This window comes from Giraffa tippelskirchi, chromosome 7 (genome assembly GCF_054371585.1).
Source record: "Giraffa tippelskirchi isolate mGirTip1 chromosome 7, T2T-mGirTip1v1.2.pri, whole genome shotgun sequence".
Taxonomy (NCBI): Eukaryota; Metazoa; Chordata; class Mammalia; order Artiodactyla; family Giraffidae; genus Giraffa; species Giraffa tippelskirchi.
Window position 1 is genome coordinate 66070621 of NC_137281.1, and position 18860 is coordinate 66089480.

At 54.1% G+C, this 18860-nt stretch overlaps 1 protein-coding gene and 1 long non-coding RNA gene across 2 annotated transcripts in view; one reads left to right on the forward strand and one right to left on the reverse strand.

The window, feature by feature from the left end:
- Nucleotides 1-18860, forward strand: part of LOC145514117 (uncharacterized) — a 144921-nt gene that overhangs the window by 103717 nt on the left and 22344 nt on the right. Inside the window, exons 10-12 of the long non-coding RNA XR_014059836.1 lie at nt 3321-3432; nt 10958-11069; nt 18595-18706. This is a non-coding gene — a long non-coding RNA (uncharacterized LOC145514117). The remainder of the gene's footprint in view (nt 1-3320; nt 3433-10957; nt 11070-18594; nt 18707-18860) is intronic.
- Nucleotides 5461-10531, reverse strand: LOC145514078 (uncharacterized). The gene is made up of 3 exons (XM_081511158.1): nt 7084-10531; nt 6372-6684; nt 5461-6121 (listed from the first exon to the last, which is right to left on the reverse strand). The coding sequence occupies exons 1-3, from the start codon at nt 7318-7320 to the stop codon at nt 5493-5495; spliced, it is 1179 nt and encodes a 392-aa protein (XP_081367284.1). The 5' UTR covers nt 7321-10531; the 3' UTR covers nt 5461-5492.

Here is an 18860-nt window from a genome sequence, read left to right on the forward strand (position 1 = left end):
GCTCCATGCCTTTCCACCTGGGGCTGATATCACGTGGAGCTTGTGCGCTGAGACTTCAGAAAGAAAGACTCCATCCAGGGCTGACACAGCACAGAATGGGGCAGAACGAGGCCTGGATGCGCCGTGGTACCCAGGAAAAGGCACTCCCCCTCCTGACTGTTTGGAGACCCCGCATGCAAGTTGGAGGACCGAAAGGAAGACTCGAAGGTCTCCCTCTCTGATAGAAAAGAGTAGCCAACTTTCTGGTCCTCTGTTTCCATTGAGATTCTGTTCAAGTGTCCCAGCTCGGCTTCTGCGGGTGGCTGAGCTTCTAATGGCTCCCTGCGTTCTTGTCTTTTCCTCTCCAAACCTTCCGTCCGTTTCCCCCTTCTGGGGTGGATGGGCGCTGTCATTGCTTCTACCTTCGAGACAGATTGATGAAAAGTCTGGACCATCGACTCCTTTCCTCTCTTTGGTTCCGTGTCTCTCTCTGGCTGTGTCCCTCTCTTTTCCTTTCTCGATTCAGTCTGTGTCTTCCTCTTTCTCTCTCGTGTGTGGATGGATGGATGCTAGGAATGCACATGTATATGATTAGATGAGGGTTATGTTTTAGGGATAGGTTAGAGGGAGAGAAAGGCTTTAGGTCGGAGTTGGTCATGGGGGAAGGGTCAAGGGTGGTGGTGGTGTTTCTTGGAATCTGAGTGCTGTGCATTCTTCGTCTCTTTCCATATGAACCCCTTCTCAGATACACCACTTGCAAGGAGTCTCTCATGTTCCGTTTCCTATCTTTTGCATTTGTGAATGCTTAGCTTCTCTGTTGTGAAGAGGTTCCATTGGATGGAAACCCATTGGTGTACTTGGTTTCCCTCTTTCCCTTACTTGAAGAGACCCATTTCTACCTCCGCCCAGCAAATGGCAAGGAGACTCTGATGTTAAGGAGCCTTTGACCTACGCTTCTTTCTAGCTATCTCATGACATCAGTCTTTAGGGTGAGGTTTTTCCCCGATATTGAGGTGGTGTGAGATCAAAACCAATAGCGTTCTTCAGATGTAGCTGTCTGGTTTTCCCATGGACATTGATTGAAGAGGCTTTCTTGTTCCCATTTGGATATTCTCCCCTTCTGTGTCAGAGATGAGTTGACCTTGGATGCCGGGGTTTGTTTCTGGACCCTCAACTTTATTCCATCGATCTGGATCTGTGTGTGTTGTTGTATTCCCAATAGCATACTGTCCTGCTGCTGCCGCTGCGGCTAAGTCACTTCAGTCGTGTCTGACTCTGCGCGACCCCATGGCCTGCAGCCTACCAGGCTCCTCCGTCCAGGGCATTTTCCAGGCAAGAGTACTGGAGTGGGTCGCCATCGCCTTCTCCGATACTCTCCTGAGGATCCTAGTTTGGTCGTCTAATTTCCTTTCACACAACCTTGGACGTCCGTATCGGGGCTTTTTCGTCGGATTGTATTGACAATTTAGGCTCTTTTCTGTTTCCGTAACCCCTTTTGCAATTCTTTGTTCGGTGCGAACATGCATTGGCATTTTGGGAGGAATAGCATCGAAGCTGTGGATTGCCTTGTGGGGCTGTGACATCATTTTCCCAATAGGAATTCTTTCAAGCCCTGAGCACAGCTTCTCTTTCCAGTGATTGGTGTGGGCTTGATCTTCTTTCTTCCATCTCTCGCCGTTTTGTGAGAACAGGTCCTTCCTTCCCTTCTGGGTTAGATGGACTCGTGGGTATCACTTCAGTGAATGGCATTGTCAGTGGGGGTGATAATTCCCTTCTCATTGGAAGACTTTGCTGTGAGTATTAGAAGTGCAAGTGATTTCTCTTCCCCTTCCTCCCTGTCCATCTCTCAGAGCCACCGGGAAACAGAGGCCTCATCCAGGGTCACACAGGCCTGAGGGAGTGCAACCAGACTGTTGTTTCTTCAGGCCCTCAGTGCTGGACATCATCCGGGATACTCTGTGTGTGTCTTCCTCAGTCTGGCGTCCCTTCAGACCTTTCCCTAGTTTTCACAGGCTTGTTGTGTTGGTGTTCTTTGTCTGTTTGGAGACACGTCCTTGAGAAGCTTTGTGTTTCCACTCATTCGTCTCGCGATGTATGACCTGTCTTTTGCTTTTGTAATGAGGTCTTTCCCACGGTAGATATCTTTGATTTTGCAAAGTCCACTGTATTCTCTGGGTTGTTTTGTGGACTGCCTTTTAGTTTTGTGTGTGAAGACTCAAAGCACGTGTCCGGTTTCTGCTCATTGTTCTTCTAGATTTGTGACAAGTTTTCATGGAAACTTTGTCTAGGGATAACTGGAAGTGAACTCGGTGTAAGGTGTCAAGTCTCCATCTCCATTCATGTCATGCCCTGCAGTTTCCAATTCCCTGTTCCTGAGTGGTTTTGGAGACCTTGTGGGAAGTTTGGTTGCATCGGAGTTTGCATTTCCACCTTGAGTAGATTCACACTGTTCTGCCCTCAGGGACACTGTCAAGGGGGAGTGAGGAGCAGCCTGCACTTGCAGCAGTGACCACACGGTGGGGCGAGTGCTGCTGTCCCCTCTGGGAGCCCCAGGCCACAGGCATCCCAGTGAGGAGCCAGCTCTGTGCTCAGCTGAAAGGAGTTATTCTCTCAGGAGCCTCTGAGCCCTTGCCTTTGGATCACCCAGGGTGGGCATTTACTGTGACAGAAAAAAATTGCCCTGAATTCCATGGACGGAAGAGCCTGGCTGTGTAGAGTTCGTGAGTTGCCGTGAATCAGACACAACTGAGGACACAAAAACTCAATAGACTAAAACACTTTTTGGGGTTGGGGGGAGTGAAAGGGGGTGATGTGGGGTTTTTTGTCTTATATAATAGCCAAGGGAAATCTAGTTTAAACCTAAATTCACATAGATGGGAAAGGTATAGCTCTCCGTCACCCTATTAAAAAAAAAAAAAAAAAAGACTTAACTTTTCTGAAAGTTTATTTAGTAGCTTCCTTGAGCAGTTCATTGTGAAGCATTTTTTTTTTTTCTGTGACATTGGCCTCATTAAAAAGTACGGTTTGCGTTTACTGGATAATTTTGTTCATTGGTTTGTTAGGGAATCTTGGTAATATTTGAGTTTCCTGGGGAGCATGGTCACATGACCTGGCCCTGGCCAATCGGTGCGTTCCACCTCCCTGGCCACTGTGATTGGCTCCGGACTGGGGCAGTGCCCAATCGGGGCCCAGGGCCGGGCCTCACGTTGGAAGCCAGGGGAAGACGAGCTCTCGTCCTGCTGGGGTAGGGGAAGGGGTGGGGCCGGGGGAGGTCAGGCTCCAGCAGTGGGAGGGGCTTGAGGTCCGCCTGCTGCAGTTGGTGACCTTCCTGCTCCCCTCAGGGCAGAGCCGCCGGCCTGAGAATGAGGGCGCTGCTGAGCCCAGGGGCTGGGATGGCCCGTTGCTGCTGTGGTCCCAGAGCTCCACCCGAGACCTGAGGGAGGCCGTCTGCCCGTGAGTCCTCTCCCGCTTGTCTGTCAGCTTGTTTGAAGCATGCTGGGTTTTCTGCCCAGCTGGCTAAGGGGAGTCCCTGGAAATGCAAGGGTGTGGGTTTTGGCAGACTTCAGGGAAGACATGCCAGATGAGCCTGGGAGACTCCAGCTTAATCTGGATTCAGGAGATATCTCTTCGGGCCAGCTAGTAATTGTAGGATAAGCCTAATGAGTCTTCACAGGATGAAGAGAGTAACGTGCCAAGGTAGCAATCGATGTCCTCCTTCGAGAGGATGAAGCTGGTGCTCAGAGAAGGGGGGAACTTGGCCACAGCAAGGAGGTGTGCACCCAGACAGAACCCCCAGATCCGGCCATTTGAGCTCAGGGAGTCCACTGGTGTGGCTTGTCCCTGTGGCAGGGGCCGAGGCACGCAGCCCACCCTGATTCCTGCGGGGGCCTGACTTGGGAAGTGCCATCTGGTAGCTTTGAGACTCACCAAACCAAATTGCACTGGAGAGAGGAAGGACACCTTCCTTCATCCACCCCCCACCCCCGCCGGATTCCCACATACCCTGACCCCTTTCTCTGGATTTCGGAGCCATTTCCAGAGTCCCGCTCATATGACCTCATTCGAAGTGCACTGTGGACGAGCTGCCATCTGCAGCTGCTACCACAGCAGCTAAGGGCTTTAGCTCCCAAGTACCTCCCTTCCTTTGGAACTTGGGGGCCCTCTACTCCCCACTTGCACACCACAGACCTTTGCTGAGGATTGTGGGGACCCTCACTCAGTTTGCAGCACGTTGTAGCCATCCCTGTCCTCTCAATACCTCCCTTGCAACTCAGCTTGTGAGCTCCTTTGGAGCAGCGTGGCCCACCTGGCTGCAACGGAAGAGACACAGCTGACAGGGAAACAACAGCTTAGATCTGACAGCCGGAAAGCTCTGTCAAAAGGGACCTCCCTCTTCACACCGTAGAGGCTGTAGGAGCCGCCAGGGTTTGGGAACCAGTGCTGGGGCCAAAATGACTCCACAGCTGTTTTCCTTCCTGGGGAGGGTTCTGGCTCCAGTGGGAATGGCTCAAGTCTCCTAAGGTTCTGAAAGCCCACTGTGTGCAGATTCACGGTACACAGAGAGGAGAAGGTGGAGTCCTGCCCTGGAGGTGGGCACAGCTCACGGATGAGCCAGGCAGGCAGGCAGGCAGGCAGGGCATGAGAACACCTGAGCTGCCTTCATGAGTGAATGGTGTGGGGGCAGAGGAAGAGAAGCCGGTCTGCTCCCTCATGTGGTGCCCAGGGCAGGTTGTCCCCAGAGGAAACCCTTACGACAGTGAGGACTATCACTGCTGTTTCCCAAGGGGTTCCGTCGGTGCGTGTCTTCCCCGGAGCGGTCAGGCCGTCTCTAAAGTACACTGGCCATGGGCATTGCCTCTCCTTGGAACTTCCCATGTGTTTCTCTTTTTTATGGAACAGTGATTTTTTAGAGGGGTTCTGGGCCACAAGGTTGTTGGGTCATTTTCTAGCCTTCTGTCGTGAAGAACGCTTTCCTGGGCGTTGGGGTGGTTTGTTGTTCCAGCTCCCTTTCTTGGCTTCTTTTGGGAGCTGGTGCAACAAGAGGAGCTCAGCCTCTGCCTTCTGGCTGAGATGTCACCCTTCAAACAGCAATGCCTGCCTGGAGATAATGATGGCATTTGCCAAAAGGGCTTCGTTTGGCACATGATATCTTGAAAGGACATACACCGTCCTTTCAGCTATCAAAGGCTAGTTCAAATGACATACAAATGAGAACTCTCCAATGGAGTCTTACAGTAGGTGGAGAGTCCGAAAAAAACTCCTTCAGTCATTTCACTCAGAGTAATTGATTGGGGACACCAAGAATATAGGAAGGAATGCAGAAAGAAAAGATGAAATTGTGTTCAGGATCGGGGGGAGGGATGAACAGGGCGTGCTTGCCTTGAATCCAGGCTTTGTTGGGGGGTGGGGCATAAAGATCGAACGGGTCTGAAACTACAAAGTGGGATGGTAACACAGTATCACCAGAGTTACACAACAGTGTTCCCAAATTGCAACAATGATGAAAAAGTTTACTAATCCCAACTTAACCAAGAGAAATACAGGAAACCATACACAAAATAAAACATCACCAGAAAGGTGGAAACAAACCAAATGCAAAGCAGTTCAGGGGAAAGGAACTCCATGTCCCCTGGGGGCAGACCGAGTTGCCGGCGTCCACGGTGAGCAGACAGGGATGGAGGCTGCAGAGCCGACCGCTCCCCTGGACGTGGTGTTTCCGTCAAGGGCTCTGGGTCTCTGCCCAGAGCGGGGGCTCGTTCTTCCTGCAGGGGCGAGTGAGTCATTGTCGGCGTCTGGGTGTTGCGCGGGAGCCAGGGCAGGCTCTCCTTGCCGAGGCGGTGACTCCTCCTCTGCCTCGGGTTCTCCTGCCAAAGCCCGAGCAGGTACAGGTGCACGTGGAGGTGGAGGTTCTGGCTGAGGGGGTGGGACGTCAGTGCCTGGGGCTGGGGGCCCTGCAGGCACGGAGATCCGATCTGCCCGGTGTGCTGGCCAGTACCCAGCTGGCCTGGTGTCTCTGCGAGGGCAAGTCTCGGTTCTCCATCTGGCCTCGGTGGATCCCTGGGTCCTGCACCTGGAGCCACCACCTCTGTAGGGACAGGTCTGGGAAGTAGAGCCTGGTTCCAGTTGGAGGCCAGTGCTAGAGCTGGGGGAGAAGCAAAGTTTGCCCACAGGCCAGCCTTGGCATGTGCGTATCCCGGGACAGAAAGCTTCCAAGAGATTCCCAAAGAGTACCCAGGGTCGGATGTCTTTTGGGACTGAAGTGTGCAAGATGGGGGTGGGGGTGTGAGGCCAGCGCTTGCTGCAGGCCCAGCAGCATCTTTCGGGGACTCGTCCGTGTGTAGCTCAGCACCCCCTCCCCACACACTCCCGTGCACCAGCCCCAGCGTCCTCACCTCTGTGCTCTGGCGTGCTGGGCTCCAGGTCCTCCTGCTGCCTCAGAGGCCGGGGTTCTCGGGACTCTGGGTCGGAGCCGGGTGTGCTGAGCTCCGTGGCAGCCTCAGACTGGCCCGCCGGGTGTATCCTGGGCGGCGTCTCGGCAGCAGGCCTTCCCCGCCTCCGCTTCGCCCCCGGTGGGGCTGATGCCTCCGTGGGCACGCTCACCTGGAGCCTGCACTGGGCCTCACGGGCGGGGGGGTGGTGCTCCGACCCCTCCCTCCGGGAGGTGGACGGGGTGTCCCCGTCCTCGGCCTCATCACGTGGGAAGCTCTGCAACGACAGTGACCGTCAGCCAGCCGTGCTGGGAGTTTTCCGAGCTGGGCCTGGCCAGTGGAGCCGCTGCTTCTGCCTGCTCGAACTTCTCTTCCCAGAAGGGTCAGAGACGTGTGTCTGCTCAGATCCCCACCCGGGAGGAAAGAGACCCACCTGAGGGTGTGAGGTCAGCCTGGGCGGCCGGCGCTGCCCGCACTCTCCCCATCCCACCCAGCCTGCTCTCCCCTGGGGTGTGGACACAACTTGTCCGCAGGCTTCTGACCCCACATCCGCCTGGGCTTCCTTGAGGGAGACACACCCCGAGAAACCCGCATCCACACACACAGGCAAAGGACCCGGTGTTTCCGGGTGGCATGGGAGAGGTGGCCTGGCCCCGCCTGGGGCTCCCCGTGTTACCTTTCTGTTTCTCCGGGCAAAGGGCCAGAGGCCTCTCGGGGGTGCCCTGAGCCAACGTCGACAGGGTGCCCACGCACACTGCCTGTGAGCTCTCCTGAGGCCCCGGCCTCTGGGCAGGGGCAAACAGCAGAACATCCCGGCAGCAAGTGATCTGGCTGGGGGCTCCTCTCCGCTCTGGAGGCCTGGATACCCGGGTTGCGGGTTCTGTTGGGTTCTGTTGCCGGCAGGTGACATCATTTCCTGGGGTTCGTGCTGAGGTCCCTTCCCCAAAACTTCGCAAGGGAATCTCTGGGTTTCTGACTGCTCGACCACCCCCCTTAGGCCATGTGCAGGCACAGTGACAGCCACACAGCCCAGCCCACAGCCCTGGGGAGGCCTGGGTGCAGCCAGGGCCTGAGCTCCGAGGACCCCGCTGCTCTCAGACCAGGCTCCTTCTTCTCGTAAGTGGTGTGGCCCTGGACAAGCATATGCCCCTCAGGGTTTCCCCGGTCTCTCCATCTGCAGAGTGGGGGTCATTCTCCCATCTGTTTCCTAGGTCTGTCGGCCTACGAGCAGCTCCATGCCTTTCCACCTGGGGCTGATATCACGTGGAGCTTGTGCGCTGAGACTTCAGAAAGAAAGACTCCATCCAGGGCTGACACAGCACAGAATGGGGCAGAACGAGGCCTGGATGCGCCGTGGTACCCAGGAAAAGGCACTCCCCCTCCTGACTGTTTTGAGACCCCGCATGCAAGTTGGAGGACCGAAAGGAAGACTGGAAGGTCTCCCTCTCTGATAGAAAAGAGTAGCCAACTTTCTGGTCCTCTGTTTCCATTGAGATTCTGTTCAAGTGTCCCAGCTCGGCTTCTGCGGGTGGCTGAGCTTCTAATGGCTCCCTGCGTTCTTGTCTTTTCCTCTCCAAACCTTCCGTCCGTTTCCCCCTTCTGGGGTGGATGGGCGCTGTCATTGCTTCTACCTTTGAGACAGATTGATGAAAAGTCTGGACCATCGACTCCTTTCCTCTCTTTGGTTCCGTGTCTCTCTCTGGCTGTGTCCCTCTCTTTTCCTTTCTCGATTCAGTCTGTGTCTTCCTCTTTCTCTCTCGTGTGTGGATGGATGGATGCTAGGAATGCACATGTATATGATTAGATGAGGGTTATGTTTTAGGGATAGGTTAGAGGGAGAGAAAGGCTTTAGGTCGGAGTTGGTCATGGGGGAAGGGTCAAGGGTGGTGGTGGTGTTTCTTGGAATCTGAGTGCTGTGCATTCTTCGTCTCTTTCCATATGAACCCCTTCTCAGATACACCACTTGCAAGGAGTCTCTCATGTTCCGTTTCCTATCTTTTGCATTTGTGAATGCTTAGCTTCTCTGTTGTGAAGAGGTTCCATTGGATGGAAACCCATTGGTGTACTTGGTTTCCCTCTTTCCCTTACTTGAAGAGACCCATTTCTACCTCCGCCCAGCAAATGGCAAGGAGACTCTGATGTTAAGGAGCCTTTGACCTACGCTTCTTTCTAGCTATCTCATGACATCAGTCTTTAGGGTGAGGTTTTTCCCCGATATTGAGGTGGTGTGAGATCAAAACCAATAGCGTTCTTCAGATGTAGCTGTCTGGTTTTCCCATGGACATTGATTGAAGAGGCTTTCTTGTTCCCATTTGGATATTCTCCCCTTCTGTGTCAGAGATGAGTTGACCTTGGATGCCGGGGTTTGTTTCTGGACCCTCAACTTTATTCCATCGATCTGGATCTGTGTGTGTTGTTGTATTCCCAATAGCATACTGTCCTGCTGCTGCCGCTGCGGCTAAGTCACTTCAGTCGTGTCTGACTCTGCGCGACCCCATGGCCTGCAGCCTACCAGGCTCCTCCGTCCAGGGCATTTTCCAGGCAAGAGTACTGGAGTGGGTCGCCATCGCCTTCTCCGATACTCTCCTGAGGATCCTAGTTTGGTCGTCTAATTTCCTTTCACACAACCTTGGACGTCCGTATCGGGGCTTTTTCGTCGGATTGTATTGACAATTTAGGCTCTTTTCTGTTTCCGTAACCCCTTTTGCAATTCTTTGTTCGGTGCGAACATGCATTGGCATTTTGGGAGGAATAGCATCGAAGCTGTGGATTGCCTTGTGGGGCTGTGACATCATTTTCCCAATAGGAATTCTTTCAAGCCCTGAGCACAGCTTCTCTTTCCAGTGATTGGTGTGGGCTTGATCTTCTTTCTTCCATCTCTCGCCGTTTTGTGAGAACAGGTCCTTCCTTCCCTTCTGGGTTAGATGGACTCGTGGGTATCACTTCAGTGAATGGCATTGTCAGTGGGGGTGATAATTCCCTTCTCATTGGAAGACTTTGCTGTGAGTATTAGAAGTGCAAGTGATTTCTCTTCCCCTTCCTCCCTGTCCATCTCTCAGAGCCACCGGGAAACAGAGGCCTCATCCAGGGTCACACAGGCCTGAGGGAGTGCAACCAGACTGTTGTTTCTTCAGGCCCTCAGTGCTGGACATCATCCGGGATACTCTGTGTGTGTCTTCCTCAGTCTGGCGTCCCTTCAGACCTTTCCCTAGTTTTCACAGGCTTGTTGTGTTGGTGTTCTTTGTCTGTTTGGAGACACGTCCTTGAGAAGCTTTGTGTTTCCACTCATTCGTCTCGCGATGTATGACCTGTCTTTTGCTTTTGTAATGAGGTCTTTCCCACGGTAGATATCTTTGATTTTGCAAAGTCCACTGTATTCTCTGGGTTGTTTTGTGGACTGCCTTTTAGTTTTGTGTGTGAAGACTCAAAGCACGTGTCCGGTTTCTGCTCATTGTTCTTCTAGATTTGTGACAAGTTTTCATGGAAACTTTGTCTAGGGATAACTGGAAGTGAACTCGGTGTAAGGTGTCAAGTCTCCATCTCCATTCATGTCATGCCCTGCAGTTTCCAATTCCCTGTTCCTGAGTGGTTTTGGAGACCTTGTGGGAAGTTTGGTTGCATCGGAGTTTGCATTTCCACCTTGAGTAGATTCACACTGTTCTGCCCTCAGGGACACTGTCAAGGGGGAGTGAGGAGCAGCCTGCACTTGCAGCAGTGACCACACGGTGGGGCGAGTGCTGCTGTTCCCTCTGGGAGCCCCAGGCCACAGGCATCCCAGTGAGGAGCCAGCTCTGTGCTCAGCTGAAAGGAGTTAGTCTCTCAGGAGCCTCTGAGCCCTTGCCTTTGGATCACCCAGGGTGGGCATTTACTGTGACAGAAAAAAATTGCCCTGAATTCCATGGACGGAAGAGCCTGGCTGTGTAGAGTTCGTGAGTTGCCGTGAATCAGACACAACTGAGGACACAAAAACTCAATAGACTAAAAGACTTTTTGGGGGTGGGGGGAGTGAAAGGGGGTGATGTGGGGTTTTTTGTCTTATATAATAGCCAAGGGAAATCTAGTTTAAACCTAAATTCACATAGATGGGAAAGGTATAGCTCTCCGTCACCCTATTAAAAAAAAAAAAAAAACGACTTAACTTTTCTGAAAGTTTATTTAGTAGCTTCCTTGAGCAGTTCATTGTGAAGCATTTTTTTTTTTTTCTGTGACATTGGCCTCATTAAAAAGTACGGTTTGCGTTTACTGGATAATTTTGTTCATTGGTTTGTTAGGGAATCTTGGTAATATTTGAGTTTCCTGGGGAGCATGGTCACATGACCTGGCCCTGGCCAATCGGTGCGTTCCACCTCCCTGGCCACTGTGATTGGCTCCGGACTGGGGCAGTGCCCAATCGGGGCCCAGGGCCGGGCCTCACGTTGGAAGCCAGGGGAAGACGAGCTCTCGTCCTGCTGGGGTAGGGGAAGGGGTGGGGCCGGGGGAGGTCAGGCTCCAGCAGTGGGAGGGGCTTGAGGTCCGCCTGCGGCAGTTGGTGACCTTCCTGCTCCCCTCAGGGCAGAGCCGCCGGCCTGAGAATGAGGGCGCTGCTGAGCCCAGGGGCTGGGATGGCCCGTTGCTGCTGTGGTCCCAGAGCTCCACCCGAGACCTGAGGGAGGCCGTCTGCCCGTGAGTCCTCTCCCGCTTGTCTGTCAGCTTGTTTGAAGCATGCTGGGTTTTCTGCCCAGCTGGCTAAGGGGAGTCCCTGGAAATGCAAGGGTGTGGGTTTTGGCAGACTTCAGGGAAGACATGCCAGATGAGCCTGGGAGACTCCAGCTTAATCTGGATTCAGGAGATATCTCTTCGGGCCAGCTAGTAATTGTAGGATAAGCCTAATGAGTCTTCACAGGATGAAGAGAGTAACGTGCCAAGGTAGCAATCGATGTCCTCCTTCGAGAGGATGAAGCTGGTGCTCAGAGAAGGGGGGAACTTGGCCACAGCAAGGAGGTGTGCACCCAGACAGAACCCCCAGATCCGGCCATTTGAGCTCAGGGAGTCCACTGGTGTGGCTTGTCCCTGTGGCAGGGGCCGAGGCACGCAGCCCACCCTGATTCCTGCGGGGGCCTGACTTGGGAAGTGCCATCTGGTAGCTTTGAGACTCACCAAACCAAATTGCACTGGAGAGAGGAAGGACACCTTCCTTCATCCACCCCCCACCCCCGCCGGATTCCCACATACCCTGACCCCATTCTCTGGATTTCGGAGCCATTTCCAGAGTCCCGCTCATATGACCTCATTCGAAGTGCGCTGTGGACGAGCTGCCATCTGCAGCTGCTACCACAGCAGCCAAGGGCTTTAGCTCCCGAGTACCTCCCTTCCTTTGGAACTTGGGGGCCCTCTACTCCCCACTTGCACACCACAGACCTTTGCTGAGGATTGTGGGGACCCTCACTCAGTTTGCAGCACGTTGTAGCCATCCCTGTCCTCTCAATACCTCCCTTGCAACTCAGCTTGTGAGCTCCTTTGGAGCAGCGTGGCCCACCTGGCTGCAACGGAAGAGACACAGCTGACAGGGAAACAACAGCTTAGATCTGACAGCCGGAAAGCTCTGTCAAAAGGGACCTCCCTCATCACACCGTAGAGGCTGTAGGAGCCGCCAGGGTTTGGGAACCAGTGCTGGGGCCAAAATGACTCCACAGCTGTTTTCCTTCCTGGGGAGGGTTCTGGCTCCAGTGGGAATGGCTCAAGTCTCCTAAGGTTCTGAAAGCCCACTGTGTGCAGATTCACGGTACACAGAGAGGAGAAGGTGGAGTCCTGCCCTGGAGGTGGGCACAGCTCACGGATGAGCCAGGCAGGCAGGCAGGCAGGCAGGGCATGAGAACACCTGAGCTGCCTTCATGAGTGAATGGTGTGGGGGCAGAGGAAGAGAAGCCGGTCTGCTCCCTCATGTGGTGCCCAGGGCAGGTTGTCCCCAGAGGAAACCCTTACGACGGTGAGGACTATCACTGCTGTTTCCCAAGGGGTTCCGTCGGTGCGTGTCTTCCCCGGAGCGGTCAGGCCGTCTCTAAAGTACACTGGCCATGGGCATTGCCTCTCCTTGGAACTTCCCATGTGTTTCTCTTTTTTATGGAACAGTGATTTTTTAGAGGGGTTCTGGGCCACAAGGTTGTTGGGTCATTTTCTAGCCTTCTGTCGTGAAGAACGCTTTCCTGGGCGTTGGGGTGGTTTGTTGTTCCAGCTCCCTTTCTTGGCTTCTTTTGGGAGCTGGTGCAACAAGAGGAGCTCAGCCTCTGCCTTCTGGCTGAGATGTCACCCTTCAAACAGCAATGCCTGCCTGGAGATAATGATGGCATTTGCCAAAAGGGCTTCGTTTGGCACATGATATCTTGAAAGGACGTACACCGTCCTTTCAGCTATCAAAGGCTAGTTCAAATGACATACAAATGAGAACTCTCCAATGGAGTCTTACAGTAGGTGGAGAGTCCGAAAAAAACTCCTTCAGTCATTTCACTGAGAGTCATTGATTGGGGACACCAAGAATATAGGAAGGAATGCAGAAAGAAAAGATGAAATTGTGTTCAGGATCGGGGGGAGGGATGAACAGGGCGTGCTTGCCTTGAATCCAGGCTTTGTTGGGGGGTGGGGCATAAAGATCGAACGGGTCTGAAACTACAAATTGGGATGGTAACACAGTATCACCAGAGTTACACAACAGTGTTCCCAAATTGCAACAATGATGAAAAAGTTTACTAATCCCAACTTAACCAAGAGAAATACAGGAAACCATACACAAAATAAAACATCACCAGAAAGGTGGAAACAAACCAAATGCAAAGCAGTTCAGGGGAAAGGAACTCCATGTCCCCTGGGGGCAGACCGAGTTGCCGGCGTCCACGGTGAGCAGACAGGGATGGAGGCTGCAGAGCCGACCGCTCCCCTGGACGTGGTGTTTCCGGCAAGGGCTCTGGGTCTCTGCCCAGAGCGGGGGCTCGTTCTTCCTGCAGGGGCGAGTGAGTCATCGTCGGCGTCTGGGTGTTGCGCGGGAGCCAGGGCAGGCTCTCCCTGCCGAGGCGGTGACTCTTCCTCTGCCTCGGGTTCTCCTGCCAAAGCCCGAGCAGGTACAGGTGCACGTGGAGGTGGAGGTTCTGGCTGAGGGGGTGGGACATCAGTGCCTGGGGCTGGGGGCCCTGCAGGCACGGAGATCCGATCTGCCCGGTGTGCTGGCCAGTACCCAGCTGGCCTGGTGTCTCTGTGAGGGCAAGTCTCGGATCTCCATCTGGCCTCGGTGGATCCCTGGGTCCTGCACCTGGAGCCACCACCTCTGTAGGGACAGGTCTGGGAAGTAGAGCCTGGTTCCAGTTGGAGGCCAGTGCTAGAGCTGGGGGAGAAGCAAAGTTTGCCCACAGGCCAGCCTTGGCATGTGCGTATCCCGGGACAGAAAGCTTCCAAGAGATTCCCAAAGAATACCCAGGGTCGGATGTCTTTTGGGACTGAAGTGTGCAAGATGGGGGTGGGGGTGTGAGGCCAGCGCTTGCTGCAGGCCCAGCAGCATCTTTCGGGGACTCGTCCGTGTGTAGCTCAGCACCCCCTCCCCACACACTCCCGTGCACCAGCCCCAGCGTCCTCACCTCTGTGCTCTGGCGTGCTGGGCTCCAGGTCCTCCTGCTGCCTCAGAGGCCGGGGTTCTCGGGACTCTGGGTCGGAGCCGGGTGTGCTGAGCTCCGTGGCCGCCTCAGACTGGGCCGCCGGGTGTATCCTGGGTGGTGTCTCGGCAGCAGGCCTTCCCCGCCTCCGCTTCGCCCCCGGTGGGGCTGATGCCTCCGTGGGCACGCTCACCTGGAGCCTGCACTGGGCCTCACGGGCGGGGGGATGGTGCTCCGACCCCTCCCTCCGGGAGGTGGACGGGGTGTCCCCGTCCTCGGCCTCATCACGTGGGAAGCTCTGCAACGACAGTGACCGTCAGCCAGCCGTGCTGGGAGTTTTCCGAGCTGGGCCTGGCCAGTGGAGCCGCTGCTTCTGCCTGCTCGAACTTCTCTTCCCAGAAGGGTCAGAGACGTGTGTCTGCTCAGATCCCCACCCGGGAGGAAAGAGACCCACCTGAGGGTGTGAGGTCAGCCTGGGCGGCCGGCGCTGCCCGCACTCTCCCCATCCCACCCAGCCTGCTCTCCCCTGGGGTGTGGACACAACTTGTCCGCAGGCTTCTGACCCCACATCCGCCTGGGCTTCCTTGAGGGAGACACACCCCGAGAAACCCGCATCCACACACACAGGCAAAGGACCCGCTGTTTCCGGGTGGCATGGGAGAGGTGGCCTGGCCCCGCCTGGGGCTCCCCGTGTTACCTTTCTGTTTCTCCGGGCAAAGGGCCAGAGGCCTCTCGGGGGTGCCCTGAGCCAACGTCGACAGGGTGCCCACGCACACTGCCTGTGAGCTCTCCTGAGGCCCCGGCCTCTGGGCAGGGGCAAACAGCAGAACATCCCGGCAGCAAGTGATCTGGCTGGGGGCTCCTCTCCGCTCTGGAGGCCTGGATACCCGGGTTGCGGGTTCTGTTGGGTTCTGTTGCCGGCAGGTGACATCATTTCCTGGGGTTCGTGCTGAGGTCCCTTCCCCAAAACTTCGCAAGGGAATCTCTGGGTTTCTGACTGCTCGACCACCCCCCTTAGGCCATGTGCAGGCACAGTGACAGCCACACAGCCCAGCCCACAGCCCTGGGGAGGCCTGGGTGCAGCCAGGGCCTGAGCTCCGAGGACCCCGCTGCTCTCAGACCAGGCTCCTTCTTCTCGTAAGTGGTGTGGCCCTGGACAAGCATATGCCCCTCAGGGTTTCCCCGGTCTCTCCATCTGCAGAGTGGGGGTCATTCTCCCATCTGTTTCCTAGGTCTGTCGGCCTACGAGCAGCTCCATGCCTTTCCACCTGGGGCTGATATCACGTGGAGCTTGTGCGCTGAGACTTCAGAAAGAAAGACTCCATCCAGGGCTGACACAGCACAGAATGGGGCAGAACGAGGCCTGGATGCGCCGTGGTACCCAGGAAAAGGCACTCCCCCTCCTGACTGTTTGGAGACCCCGCATGCAAGTTGGAGGACCGAAAGGAAGACTCGAAGGTCTCCCTCTCTGATAGAAAAGAGTAGCCAACTTTCTGGTCCTCTGTTTCCATTGAGATTCTGTTCAAGTGTCCCAGCTCGGCTTCTGCGGGTGGCTGAGCTTCTAATGGCTCCCTGCGTTCTTGTCTTTTCCTCTCCAAACCTTCCGTCCGTTTCCCCCTTCTGGGGTGGATGGGCGCTGTCATTGCTTCTACCTTTGAGACAGATTGATGAAAAGTCTGGACCATCGACTCCTTTCCTCTCTTTGGTTCCGTGTCTCTCTCTGGCTGTGTCCCTCTCTTTTCCTTTCTCGATTCAGTCTGTGTCTTCCTCTTTCTCTCTCGTGTGTGGATGGATGGATGCTAGGAATGCACATGTATATGATTAGATGAGGGTTATGTTTTAGGGATAGGTTAGAGGGAGAGAAAGGCTTTAGGTCGGAGTTGGTCATGGGGGAAGGGTCAAGGGTGGTGGTGGTGTTTCTTGGAATCTGAGTGCTGTGCATTCTTCGTCTCTTTCCATATGAACCCCTTCTCAGATACACCACTTGCAAGGAGTCTCTCATGTTCCGTTTCCTATCTTTTGCATTTGTGAATGCTTAGCTTCTCTGTTGTGAAGAGGTTCCATTGGATGGAAACCCATTGGTGTACTTGGTTTCCCTCTTTCCCTTACTTGAAGAGACCCATTTCTACCTCCGCCCAGCAAATGGCAAGGAGACTCTGATGTTAAGGAGCCTTTGACCTACGCTTCTTTCTAGCTATCTCATGACATCAGTCTTTAGGGTGAGGTTTTTCCCCGATATTGAGGTGGTGTGAGATCAAAACCAATAGCGTTCTTCAGATGTAGCTGTCTGGTTTTCCCATGGACATTGATTGAAGAGGCTTTCTTGTTCCCATTTGGATATTCTCCCCTTCTGTGTCAGAGATGAGTTGACCTTGGATGCCGGGGTTTGTTTCTGGACCCTCAACTTTATTCCATCGATCTGGATCTGTGTGTGTTGTTGTATTCCCAATAGCATACTGTCCTGCTGCTGCCGCTGCGGCTAAGTCACTTCAGTCGTGTCTGACTCTGCGCGACCCCATGGCCTGCAGCCTACCAGGCTCCTCCGTCCAGGGCATTTTCCAGGCAAGAGTACTGGAGTGGGTCGCCATCGCCTTCTCCGATACTCTCCTGAGGATCCTAGTTTGGTCGTCTAATTTCCTTTCACACAACCTTGGACGTCCGTATCGGGGCTTTTTCGTCGGATTGTATTGACAATTTAGGCTCTTTTCTGTTTCCGTAACCCCTTTTGCAATTCTTTGTTCGGTGCGAACATGCATTGGCATTTTGGGAGGAATAGCATCGAAGCTGTGGATTGCCTTGTGGGGCTGTGACATCATTTTCCCAATAGGAATTCTTTCAAGCCCTGAGCACAGCTTCTCTTTCCAGTGATTGGTGTGGGCTTGATCTTCTTTCTTCCATCTCTCGCCGTTTTGTGAGAACAGGTCCTTCCTTCCCTTCTGGGTTAGATGGACTCGTGGGTATCACTTCAGTGAATGGCATTGTCAGTGGGGGTGATAATTCCCTTCTCATTGGAAGACTTTGCTGTGAGTATTAGAAGTGCAAGTGATTTCTCTTCCCCTTCCTCCCTGTCCATCTCTCAGAGCCACCGGGAAACAGAGGCCTCATCCAGGGTCACACAGGCCTGAGGGAGTGCAACCAGACTGTTGTTTCTTCAGGCCCTCAGTGCTGGACATCATCCGGGATACTCTGTGTGTGTCTTCCTCAGTCTGGCGTCCCTTCAGACCTTTCCCTAGTTTTCACAGGCTTGTTGTGTTGGTGTTCTTTGTCTGTTTGGAGACACGTCCTTGAGAAGCTTTGTGTTTCCACTCATTCGTCTCGCGATGTATGACCTGTCTTTTGCTTTTGTAATGAGGTCTTTCCCACGGTAGATATCTTTGATTTTGCAAAGTCCACTGTATTCTCTGGGTTGTTTTGTGGACTGCCTTTTAGTTTTGTGTGTGAAGACTCAAAGCACGTGTCCGGTTTCTGCTCATTGTTCTTCTAGATTTGTGACAAGTTTTCATGGAAACTTTGTCTAGGGATAACTGGAAGTGAACTCGGTGTAAGGTGTCAAGTCTCCATCTCCATTCATGTCATGCCCTGCAGTTTCCAATTCCCTGTTCCTGAGTGGTTTTGGAGACCTTGTGGGAAGTTTGGTTGCATCGGAGTTTGCATTTCCACCTTGAGTAGATTCACACTGTTCTGCCCTCAGGGACACTGTCAAGGGGGAGTGAGGAGCAGCCTGCACTTGCAGCAGTGACCACACGGTGGGGCGAGTGCTGCTGTTCCCTCTGGGAGCCCCAGGCCACAGGCATCCCAGTGAGGAGCCAGCTCTGTGCTCAGCTGAAAGGAGTTAGTCTCTCAGGAGCCTCTGAGCCCTTGCCTTTGGATCACCCAGGGTGGGCATTTACTGTGACAGAAAAAAATTGCCCTGAATTCCATGGACGGAAGAGCCTGGCTGTGTAGAGTTCGTGAGTTGCCGTGAATCAGACACAACTGAGGACACAAAAACTCAATAGACTAAAAGACTTTTTGGGGGTGGGGGGAGTGAAAGGGGGTGATGTGGGGTTTTTTGTCTTATATAATAGCCAAGGGAAATCTAGTTTAAACCTAAATTCACATAGATGGGAAAGGTATAGCTCTCCGTCACCCTATTAAAAAAAAAAAAAAACGACTTAACTTTTCTGAAAGTTTATTTAGTAGCTTCCTTGAGCAGTTCATTGTGAAGCATTTTTTTTTTTTTTCTGTGACATTGGCCTCATTAAAAAGTACGGTTTGTGTTTACTGGATAATTTTGTTCATTGGTTTGTTAGGGAATCTTGGTAATATTTGAGTTTCCTGGGGAGCATGGTCACATGACCTGGCCCTGGCCAATCGGTGCGTTCCACCTCCCTGGCCACTGTGATTGGCTCCGGACTGGGGCAGTGCCCAATCGGGGCCCAGGGCCGGGCCTCACGTTGGAAGCCAGGGGAAGACGAGCTCTCGTCCTGCTGGGGTAGGGGAAGGGGTGGGGCCGGGGGAGGTCAGGCTCCAGCAGTGGGAGGGGCTTGAGGTCCGCCTGCGGCAGTTGGTGACCTTCCTGCTCCCCTCAGGGCAGAGCCGCCGGCCTGAGAATGAGGGCGCTGCTGAGCCCAGGGGCTGGGATGGCCCGTTGCTGCTGTGGTCCCAGAGCTCCACCCGAGACCTGAGGGAGGCCGTCTGCCCGTGAGTCCTCTCCCGCTTGTCTGTCAGCTTGTTTGAAGCATGCTGGGTTTTCTGCCCAGCTGGCTAAGGGGAGTCCCTGGAAATGCAAGGGTGTGGGTTTTGGCAGACTTCAGGGAAGACATGCCAGATGAGCCTGGGAGACTCCAGCTTAATC

Coding starts and splice junctions, on each gene's coding strand:
- LOC145514078 (XM_081511158.1), bottom strand. CDS start 7,320: ATGATGTCACCTGCCGGCAACAGAACCCAACAGAACCCGCAACCCGGG. Junction 6,685..7,083: donor TTGCCCGGAGAAACAGAAAG/GTAACACGGGGA, acceptor CTGTCGTTGCAG/AGCTTCCCACGTGATGAGGC. Junction 6,122..6,371: donor CAGCACGCCAGAGCACAGAG/GTGAGGACGCTG, acceptor CTTCTCCCCCAG/CTCTAGCACTGGCCTCCAAC.